The 11,494-nt window shown below is 35.8% G+C and overlaps 1 protein-coding gene across 1 annotated transcript in view; it reads right to left on the reverse strand.

The window, feature by feature from the left end:
- Nucleotides 1–2,612: 2,612 nt before the first annotated feature.
- LOC107596765 (cleft lip and palate transmembrane protein 1-like protein) overlaps nucleotides 2,613–11,494 on the reverse strand; it is a 20,726-nt gene continuing 11,844 nt past the window's right edge. Inside the window, exons 4-17 of the mRNA XM_016287568.1 lie at nucleotides 9,277–9,398; nucleotides 9,091–9,178; nucleotides 8,874–8,991; nucleotides 8,649–8,743; nucleotides 8,448–8,532; nucleotides 8,238–8,341; nucleotides 8,087–8,131; nucleotides 7,942–7,992; nucleotides 7,674–7,756; nucleotides 7,106–7,140; nucleotides 6,918–6,973; nucleotides 6,767–6,811; nucleotides 4,965–5,080; nucleotides 2,613–3,303 (exon numbers count right to left, since the gene is read on the reverse strand). Of these exons, the coding sequence (XP_016143054.1) occupies nucleotides 3,219–3,303; nucleotides 4,965–5,080; nucleotides 6,767–6,811; nucleotides 6,918–6,973; nucleotides 7,106–7,140; nucleotides 7,674–7,756; nucleotides 7,942–7,992; nucleotides 8,087–8,131; nucleotides 8,238–8,341; nucleotides 8,448–8,532; nucleotides 8,649–8,743; nucleotides 8,874–8,991; nucleotides 9,091–9,178; nucleotides 9,277–9,398 (1,128 nt within the window). The 3' untranslated portion in view covers nucleotides 2,613–3,218. The remainder of the gene's footprint in view (nucleotides 3,304–4,964; nucleotides 5,081–6,766; nucleotides 6,812–6,917; nucleotides 6,974–7,105; nucleotides 7,141–7,673; nucleotides 7,757–7,941; nucleotides 7,993–8,086; nucleotides 8,132–8,237; nucleotides 8,342–8,447; nucleotides 8,533–8,648; nucleotides 8,744–8,873; nucleotides 8,992–9,090; nucleotides 9,179–9,276; nucleotides 9,399–11,494) is intronic.

Consider the following 11,494-nt stretch of genomic DNA (forward strand, 5'->3'; position numbering starts at 1 on the left):
GTAATGCATCCAGACCCGGAGTGTTTTAACATTCCCCCCCCCCCAAAATTTGTTCCAAACCTGTACGATGTTCTCCATTCTGTTGAACTCAAAAGATATTCTGAAGAATGTTAATAACCAAACAGTTGCCGGTAGCCATTGACTTCCTTTTTTTTCACTTGCTACACTCTTAAAAATGCTGGGTTAAATACAACCCAGTGCTGGGTAAAATAGGGACAAACCCAGCAATTGGGTTATTTTGAACCAGCGGTTGGGTTACTACCCAGAAGGTTGGGTTAAACATTTATTCAAACTGCTGGGTCAAAACAGCCCAATTGCTGGGTTTGTCCCCATTTTACCCAGCACTGGGTTGTATTTAACCCAGCATTTTTTTTAGAGTGTAATGAAACTTATAGACACAAGCCCATGTTTCAATCATTTTTAAAATGCTCAAAATAAAATTTAATAGATCATTTTGCAATGCAGAGATATTTCCCCTCCAAACTAGTCTAAAAACAAAATGCACATATTAATGCACACATAAGACTGCAAAGCATGACTTATGTGTATTATAGACCCCAGAGCCTATAGGATGATCAGCTGATATCTGATGTTCAGAATTAGAACAGGTGGCTGTTGTTGTTCTGCCCATTCCCATTTGAATAAACTCATTATCTGATCACTTCCTCAATGTATACATAGATTTCCCCATATCAGTGTGGAGCTGCTTTAATGTCAAAGGCATTCGCTCACCTCGTGTGCCTACAGTGGTCATGCAGGTGTTCAGAGGAGCCTGACAGTCCTGAAGGTTTTTGTTACATTCCTGATTTGATGTTGCGGAGCCACACACATAACACTTTTAATGCATTTACTGCAAAAGAAATAATAGTCTGGTTATTCAAGAAATACAATAGCTGGTTATGTACTTGCTCAAATATTGATTTCGGATCACTTTTAACCATAAAAAGTTACGGACTGCAGCTTTAAGCAGCACAACTGTGATGATAACAATAAAAAGCTTTCTTGTCGAGCACCAAATCAACACAATAGAATGATTTATGAAGGATCATTTGACACTGAAGTCTAGAGTAATGGCTGCCAGATGTGACGTAATAATGGGGCAGCATGCTCGAATTTCCCGCGAAAACCTACCCGTACCACTCAAATTAGAAAACATTATTATAAACTGACCGTTGTGAATCGGGCTAAATAAGGCGATAGTTTTGAACACTGGCTGGTTATGTACTTGCTCAAATATTGATTTCGGATCATTTTTAACCATAAAAAGTTACGGACTGCAGCTTTAAGCAGCACAACTGTGATGATAACAATAAAAAAGCTTTCTTGTCGAGCACCAAATCAACACAATAGAATGATTTATGAAGGATTATTTGACACTAAAGTCTAGAGTAATGGCTGCTGAAAATTCAGCTTTTTCATCACAAGAATAAATGACCTTTCAAAAATATTAAAATAGAAAATAGTTGTTTCAAACTGTAATTACATTTCACAATAATACTGTTTCTTCTGTACTTTATATTAATTTCTTACAGCCTTGTGACGCATATAAAATACTTATAACATTAAATAATTCCAAACATTTGAATGGTGTATATATAGTGTATATAAAACTTGTATATATATATATATACAGTATATATATATATATATTAGTGCTGTCAAGCGATTAATCGCATACAAAATAAAAATTTTTGTTTGCGTAATATATGTGAGTGTTCGGTATATATATATATATATATATATATATATATATATATATATATATATATATATATACACACACACACAATTTAAATTACATAAGTAATGTAAATATGTGTGTATATCTCAAACAAATCTCAACACTGTTTAAAAATAGCACCTGAATTTTCTATCAAAAACTGTGAACCATATTAGAGAACTGCTGTTTCAAACTAGATTACAAACAATCAACATTGAAGCACGTTAAAAATCCAACATATATGAAAGCAATTCAAGCAAGTGAATCAGAAGCCATATCTGAGTGTACAGTTAGAAGTAAAAAGAGCAGACTAGAAAGAGTCGCCATGCTGCTGAAGCACTGACTGACTGCATGTGTGGGAGAGTTCACTGGGTGTTCACAGACTCAAACTCACTGTCTTCCCAAAGATCCACCCAGCAGACATTCAGTCACGTCTCCTGTGAAAAGACAAGTGAAAGAAGACACACATTCCCTCATACTTTTGGACTGGTGTCACAACGTGGCTATCAGATTCTAACATGACGACGCTTAGATGTGAATTTTACAGACACAGAGCAATTTGTATGTAGCTATGTCGCGGATGATGTGTGCGTTTGACTTTTTGTGCGTTTTCCATTAATGGGTGAAACTGCCAAAACAAAGATATAATCATCTCCAGTTTTATCTTCGAGTTTTTTCAGGTTTTGTTTAATGGCAACAAGGTGAAAAAGCCAGAAGAAAAGAATTATATTGTCCAACTTTAATTAAAGCATGTTTTAGAAGACAAAGGAAACCTAGATATAGTCAAACAGACATGTATTTGACATTTCTTTCATGGAAAATTTGTCTTTCATAATAAACAAGACCAAGTAATGCACATGACAAAATAATACTCTTAAAACATTCTGAATAAATACTGTACTGAAGCTTGCTATTTCAGCAAATTCTCAAATTAATTTCCTGTCGTATCCGCAGCAGAGGTGAGCATGTCAGAAATATCTGCGTTGCGGTTCAAATGCAAAACCAAGATAAATGCAAAGCAGCTAACTCAAAATGTGTTTCCAAATCTGTGCAAAGTTCTTTTGCGTTCAAAGCAACTAGTGGGCGATTTTCTAAATGTTTGAAAACAGTAGTGTAGATGCGGTAATCATAGGCATTGCCATTGCAGTCATTCTTTCAGAGGTTATAAAAGCACTGGTGGGTGTTGCTGTAGTTTCCTTCAGAGCTTACATCACTTTCTAATTGTTGGTTGGATCGGCCTGAGTGAATATTACACACGGATTTAATCTAAAGCAGGTGTGCGCTGCTAATCTCTTCAGGTCTGTCTTGTTCAAGTAAAAATGAGTGTACTGTAAGTGTAGCTCTGTCGGATTTCGCAGCAGACAGCAGGAGGCAGGCTCATTACAAGGATACACAAAGAGAACTTTCAGTGACTGTAATGCCCTTCTTCAATTTTTGTAGCGTTTCTCCTGTATTGCATGCATGGAGAGCGCAAGCTGTCAGAGAACGCCGTGGAGGGTTAGTCTTCATGTGGCTTTCCTTTGGGTTTCTTCCTGTGTGACGCCCCGTAATCACGTGACCTGGACTTGCTCACTGGGTAAATCCTGAAGACAGAAATGAACAACATTTGAGCCATTCCACCGACTAATTACTGTACTCTCAACAAGGAATGGGAAACTACTCTGTAACTGTAGTTTGTAAAGCTAAAAGCTACTGGTAATTTAAAGTACAGTCACGTTTGTTTGTGTATAAATTATACACATTTATGTGATATATGTGTGTGTGTTCTGGTATATATTTACAGTGGCCAAGAGAGCTCAACGTTCTGCAAATGAAAAAAACACATGCAAATAGAAAAAAACACTAGCAAATTAAGAAAACATCTTCATCCGTTTGACAAAACATATACTGCAAATATGAAAAATATATGAAAATGCGCTACAAAAACATAAACGCGCTGCAAACACAACACAACCAAATACAGAAACGTGCTGCAAATACTCAACAACACAATAAATTACAGAAATGCACTGCAAATACTCAAAACACAACCAAATACAGAAACGTGCTGCAAATACTCAACGCAACCAAATACTCACAACACAATCAATTACAGAAATGCACTGCAAATACTCAAAACACAACCAAATACAGAAACGTGCTGCAAATACTCAACGCAACCAAATACTCACAACACAATAAATTACAGAAATGCACTGCAAATACTCACAACACAACCAAATACAGATGTGCTGCAAATACTCGCAACACAACCAAATACGAAAACGTGCTGCAAATACTCACAACACAACCAAAACCACACTACAAATACTCACAACATATCCAAATACAAGAACGTGCTGCAAATATGAAAATGCGCTACAAAAACAAACGTGCTGCAAATACTCACAACACAACACAATACAGAAATGTGCAGTAAATACTCACAACACAACAAAATACATAAACACACGGCAAATACTCGCAACACAACAATCAAATACAGAAATGCAATGCAAATACTCACAACACAAATACAGAAACACACTGCAAATACTCGCAACACAACAAATACAAAAATGCAGTGCAAATACTCACAACACAATCAAATACAGAAACGTTCTGCAAATATTCGCAACAACCAAATTCGAAAATGCGCTGCAAATATTCACAACACAACAAAATACAGAAACGCAATGCAAATACTCACAACACAACAATCAAATACAGAAATGCACTGCAAATACTCAAAACACAACCAAATACAGAAACGTGCTGCAAATACTCAACGCAACCAAATACTCACAACACAATAAATTACAGAAATGCACTGCAAATACTCAAAACACAACCAAATACAGAAACGTGCTGCAAATACTCAACGCAACCAAATACTCACAACACAATAAATTACAGAAATGCACTGCAAATACTCACAACACAACAAAATACAGAAATGCACTGCAAATACTGACAACACAATCAAATACAGAAACGTGCTGCAAATACTCGCAACAACCAAATTTGTTTGTGTTGCGAGTATTTGCAGTGTGTTTCTGTATTTGATTGTGCTGTGAGTATTTGCAGTACATATGTTGTTAAACTGATGATGTTTTCGTAATTTGTTGGTGCTTTTTCCTTTTGCATGTGTTTTCTTAAGTTGCAGCACGTTGAGCTCTCTTGGCCACCGTATATATGGTTTATGAGGACAAATGGGTAAAATGACTTGTCCACTCCACATGCACCAATTGTATGTTTTCCCCACCTGCGCTGATAGAGGTAGATGAGGAAGACCACATCATCTCTGAAGCACGCCAAGTGATGGGGTCCAGGAGTGGTTATTATTCCACTGAACACATCGCTGATAAATGTGTTCAAGCCCTGAGAAGCAAAGGCAAACCAGCATTGTGACTCTACTCTGATAAAACATTTTTTGTACATCTATTTTGGAAAGGGTATACAGTCGTCTTAGTTTATGGACAATGAACTAAATGATCAGTTACCCAACTAAAAGTGAGCATCAGCCCTAACGTTAAGATCTTTCAGAAGGATATGCAGAGGAGTAGGTGCTACACACAGCTGAGAACCAGTCTGATGACCATTCATGCATTTAAATGTTCAGTTCTTTTATTAATAATTTTAATAATAACTTCCTCTTTATAATCTTACTGTGACTGTGCGGGCAAGTTCTGAACAATAAATAGGTGTTGTTGATGTGTGAATATGGGTGCTGCTCATGTGTTAATGCAGTGGTTCCCAACCCTGGTCCTGGAGGCACCCCAACACTGCAAGTTTTGCATGTCTCCTTAATCAAACACACCTGATCCAGGTCATCAGCTCATTAGTAAAGACTCCAAGGCAGGGCTGTCCAAACTCGGTCCTGGAGGGCCGGTGTCCTGCAGAGTTTAGCTCCAACCCTAATTAAACACACCTGAACCAGCTAATCAAGCTCTTACTAGGCAGAGAAACTGCCAGTCAGGTGTGTTGTTGAGGCAAGTTGGAGCTAAACTCTGCAGGACACCGGCCCTCCAGGACCGAGTTTGGACAGCCCTGCTCCAAGACCTGAAACTGGTGTGTCAGAGAAAGGAGACATGCAAAATATGCAGTGTTGGGGTGCCTCCAGGACCAGGGTTGGGAACCACTGTGTTAATGTATTAATCTAGAAGTTTCAGTAGTTTAGAGGGCTTTCACACAGAACACAGTTTTGCGTATTTGTGAGTGGCGGGGGAGTGGAATGGAAAAAAAATGTGTGACATGCAAAAAAAAAAACAGGCAAAAGATGCAATACGCGGGAATACTGGCCAAAGATGTCTGTCAAGCTCAAGTTAACATAGAAAAATAATGGAAAAGCAGCACAGTGGAATGCAAAAATGTGTTCTATGTGAAAGGCCACTTAGTTTTAATGGCCTTTTTGGACTAGGGAAAAAGTTGTGAGTCCCTGAAAGTTTCAGTATATGTTTCCTGCAGAGTTTAGCTCCAACCCTAATTAAACACACCTGAACCAGCTAATCAAGCTCTTACTAGGCAGAGAAACTGCCAGTCAGGTGTGTTGTTGAGGCAAGTTGGAGCTAAACTCTGCAGGACACCGGCCCTCCAGGACCGAGTTTGGACAGCCCTGCTCCAAGACCTGAAACTGGTGTGTCAGAGAAAGGAGACATGCAAAATATGCAGTGTTGGGGTGCCTCCAGGACCAGGGTTGGGAACCACTGTGTTAATGTATTAATCTAGAAGTTTCAGTAGTTTAGAGGGCTTTCACACAGAACACAGTTTTGCGTATTTGTGAGTGGCGGGGGAGTGGAATGGAAAAAAATGTGTGACATGCAAAAAAAAAAACAGGCAAAAGATGCAATACACGGGAATACTGGCCAAAGATGTCTGTCAAGCTCAAGTTAACATAGAAAAATAATGGAAAAGCAGCACAGTGGAATGCAAAAATGTGTTCTATGTGAAAGGCCACTTAGTTTTAATGGCCTTTTTGGACTAGGGAAAAAGTTGTGAGTTCCTGAAAGTTTCAGTATATGTTTTTATTAAATTTAAAAATCGATTTCTCATTAAACTGCAGTGTACCTTATACATAAAGATGGACACCTGCAGATGAGCCACTGATTTTAACTGTATAGAAAAGCAAAAGACACAATTAAGGAACATTCAGAGTAAACAGTACAGAAAAAAGACAAATGTAGTTGAACTGTATTTTACAATTGGTCAATAAACAAACCTTATAATTGATGAACAACTGAGGAACCATTGACAGAAATCCAAATGCATAAACACCTTGATGTTTAAAAAGAAGATGAACTTTTATTTTCACTTCTTTTGTACAGAAAGTAATACAGTGTGCATTAAGAACTCTTATATACGTTTAATAATTCTTTAATACTTTTTTATTATTATCAAAGCTCTTACCACTAATAAGGCCATTGGTTATCCAAGAGTACCAACTATTGAGAGTATCAAGAGAACATAACACAGTCAGAGAACATAATGAAACATAAATACATATATTTATATAAAAAATTACAGTGGCATTAAAACATTTGTGAACCCTTTTTGTGAATTTTCTTTATAAATATGAACATATATAAACAGATGAATCCAAAATGGAACTTACTGATTAAAATGAGTGTTGTTAGAAGGAATAGGCCAAAATTCTTCCAAGCTGACATTCAGGACTGATTCACAGTTACTTGGAAACATGTGATTGCTGCTCAAGGGTGTTACACCAGATAACAGCAAAGATATTCACTGCTGGATTATTTTGCTTAATAAATAAGTAGAAATATGCAAAGTTTTTTGAGTTATTCATTTAGCTGGATTTGTATTTATGTAGTTACAGGTAGATCCAGCCTCAATGTAGGTCAAATTTACAAAAGACTCTCAAGGGTTCACAAACTTTCGGAACCCACTGTATTTTAAATAAAAAAAATGAATGTGTAATGTGATTATACTGTAGTTAATTAATGAAAAATGTTACCTTTTATTTTGGAGATATAAGTATGAGTATATGGCCCCACTGATGCACAATGGATACATCAGATATGACAAGAACTTCATGGCCTGTGCAAGTAAAGAGAATGTCCATATAAAACTACAGTTTGATCTGACTGAAAATACATATTTCCAGGCAAATCAATAGTGTCATAGAATAAGATGAATACAGGAACTGGAGGAAAGAGGGGTTATATAAAGCAAAATTATTCAACGAGCAAAATGAAATGGTTTAACAAAGCATTCACTCATACCTTAGAATCATAGTCTTCCGTTGCTCGCTCGAAATCATCCATTCTTTCATCCTTCAAGAAAAACAACGTTGAATGAGTAAGACGTGTACCATATTCCTCGAAAAGACCATACTGTGCTTCCTGAGTATAAGTGATAAAAACTTACATGAAATTTGGGTGAAAGCGCTAAGACCTTTTTCACTTTCCATAACTGCAAATTCAACAATAGTAGAGGACGATTCATATTCAGTTACTTTGGTTTCAACAGAAATAAATGCCAGCAGTCCAAAATGAGCACATTCAGTCTATTTTTATACCTCAATTAGAGCTGAGATCCCAGTGGGAAGTAGAATCAGCCAGCTGGATTGTTCTTCTAGTAGATGGAGGAATATTACGATGGTGCTGAAACATCTCCACACAACTGCAGAGACAGAGAAACACAATTTTGCAGCCACATTTTCCCCAGCTGTGACCAATTAGTTTGGCACCATTAACATACAGCAGGTCTAGGTATGAAGATTCAGTACCAGATCTTCTAGAAATGCCAGCTAAACTCTTCTTTTCTTGCCAGAACCTTATGTCATTCTTGAAGGCAAAGATTTCAAATGATAGCTGCAAAAACAAAATAATCAACTGATGGTAAGATAATTATGTATTATTGGTAAGATATACACATAATAAATAGATTAAGCACATCAAATTAAGCATTTTTATAAAGTATTTTTTACATGGAATGCAGGTACTAGAATGGACAAAGCCAAGACATGCAGCCCACTCTCAACAAACATGGCTTTAATTTCATCAAGATTCTGCTCCGAAAATCCTGTGAGATAAAGTAGAAAAACATCCTTATGATTAATATGGAATTAAACATTAAACCTGAGAAACCTGAGAATCTAGTTATTGAGTTATCTCAGTGTATGATTTATAATTTATGATTGAATGTCACTCACCAAAATGTTTGAGTGAGTATATAACAGCTTGTATGTGGATCCATATTCTGAACTTGCGTAAGGTAATGGTGTCATATAATATTGTCAGAGGGACTGATTTTGTGGTGCTGTTCATCTCCTGTGTAATTCAACATGCGAAAGTGCATTCATAAAGCAAACTCATTCTATTTTTTATAAAATCTCAAAAATTGTATACATTTTAACAGCCTTTACATACAATTAAGTCATTTAATCGGCTTCTTAGTTCATCAACCAGTAGCAGTGGCAGATACAATTTCTTTTTTTCCTTTTTTCCATCTTCAACTCTGAGAAAATTAAATGAAAGTGAAACAAAAAATGTTGGATGTCTAGATAAGATATTAGACACAGATACATGTCATCTAGGTTTCAGATAATAACTCACATTTTCATATAGCGGCGAAGGTCGCTGGGCACAGCAGCACTGTTGAAGGTGAAATCCTCATTCATTACATTTAAGATAAGTCGTGATCTCCAGTAAGAAACAATCTGCTGCTCTTCTGGTGCCTTTACACAGTGAAAGATCCACATTTACAGGAAGTTATTTGCATCTATCATAATGCATTTGCAAGAGCTGATTTGAAATAGAGAATATATTCATGTAGTAAATGCTTTCATGGACAAATGATAAAGTAATATTACTGTAATGTATAAGCTCTTATGCAGGGCGAATTAAAAATAGTGCTTTTGTTTCATGCAAAAATAGCATGGTATCAACACATCTCATGAAAAAGAAGTGCACATGATGTACTGTACTGAAAGGTTTGACTTCAAATCCTAAAAGTATATTAAAAAACTGTATTTGCAGTATTCATTTGATTAATTTGATAATAATTAAATAAAAAGCCACGTTACACTTTCATGTTTGCTAACACACTTAAGCTTACTTTTAAAAAGTGTAATAATGTCAAATTAAAAGTTTTAAAGTACATTTTAAATCATTATCTTCATTAAAAACAACTTTTTTGGTGTGTTGACTAATCAGTTCTGATCCCAGTTCTGCATATAAACCTAGCGTGATATAGAATAAAAACATAGCGCCGGGATATTTGTGTCTACGGGTAGCTGCGCAATGCCGTCTTTTGTGATTGGCCATAAACCTGCAGACTGCAGCCAATGAAAATGCTTCTCTATCTGTGCGCGTCCTGCTCCTCACAACAGATCGTGAAAGCAGACTGCAGTTTTGTCCATTTTATTTAATACATTTAATAATAAATAGTATTATTTTAATAGAATTTATTGTTTAATAAAATTTTCTGATAAAAGTTTATAAATCAAATTTTTTTGGCACAAAAGATGACATACATTTAATAAAGTTAGAGGCATTACAAAGGTTAAAAAACCTTTAAGGAGTCAAATATCGCCTTATAATAGGAAGGTTAATTTCTGTCATTGATCAGAAGGTGTTCCTTAAATTTTTTTTTTTTAAGTAGGAGCACAAGTGCTCCTGAAAAGAAATGTAAGCGTAGAGTCCTTAAGGATATAATGTTACCTTTTAAAAACTAATTGCAAACGTTTATGCAAAGTGTAAACTATTAAATATAATCTACAAATCATGCAATACTGTACCACTAAATAAGAAGTGTTTTGAGGGCTTAGCATAACAGGCCAATAACAGACATTTATAATCATTCAGATATTTTATTAAATCATGAAATTTCATTTCACTAATCAAACTTTTTTTTTATTAAACCCAAGGGGTCATTAATGATGTTTACATTATATGAAGAGAAATATGAGAAATAAGTTTAATGTTATTATAGATTATAAAGGGTTTTATACGGTGGCCGAGAAGTGCAAAGCAAATCACAATTCTGAAAACAAAATAACAAATTACAAATGCAAATGCAAGTCTAAAAAACAAAATAACAATTCAGAAAGCACAACAACAATTCAGAAAACATTATAACAAGTCAGAAAACACAATGACAAATTCGAAAACAAAATAACAAGTCAGAAAACACAACGACAAATCCAAAAACAAATTAACAAGTCAGAAAACACAACGACAAATCAGACAAACCGGAAGAGGTAGGTATAGTTTGAGACAGCGCCATTGGTTTGGGATTACTCACTGCTGACTGGACGAGACATCTGTCAATCAACATATACAGGAAGAACCAGCCGAAGAACAGCAGAGTCGTGGTAGAAAGTTCGGAGATGGTATTAAAGTAGCTCAGTTTTAATGTATTGTATGAATTGCCCTTACTATGGAATAAAAAATACGTGGTGTCTATTTACATTTAGCTAAGAGTGGCCGTACAACATCAGCTCCAGTGGAGCAGATAGATAAGCGCATGTCGTTGGCTTTTTGACGCGATCGACCCGGGTTCGATCCCACTTTTTGCCGAACTTTTTTTTCCTCCCTTTTCAAATCTCGTATTAGCAATGGATTCTATTTACACTAAGTGAAAATAGCAGTATTTTTTAGCAATATGCTATTTACACTAAGTGCAAATACCTATTTACACTGTTAAAATAGCTTGATTTCTACTATCATGTATACTACTTGTTGCAAATAGTGGCAATTATCTGCACTTCAGTATTGTAGTACATTATAAAACAGTATGCAATAATAATGTATTGAGTGTAAATTATAATTT

This window comes from Sinocyclocheilus grahami, unplaced genomic scaffold, assembly GCF_001515645.1.
Source record: "Sinocyclocheilus grahami isolate Dianchi unplaced genomic scaffold, SAMN03320097.WGS_v1.1 scaffold222.1, whole genome shotgun sequence".
Taxonomy (NCBI): Eukaryota; Metazoa; Chordata; class Actinopteri; order Cypriniformes; family Cyprinidae; genus Sinocyclocheilus; species Sinocyclocheilus grahami.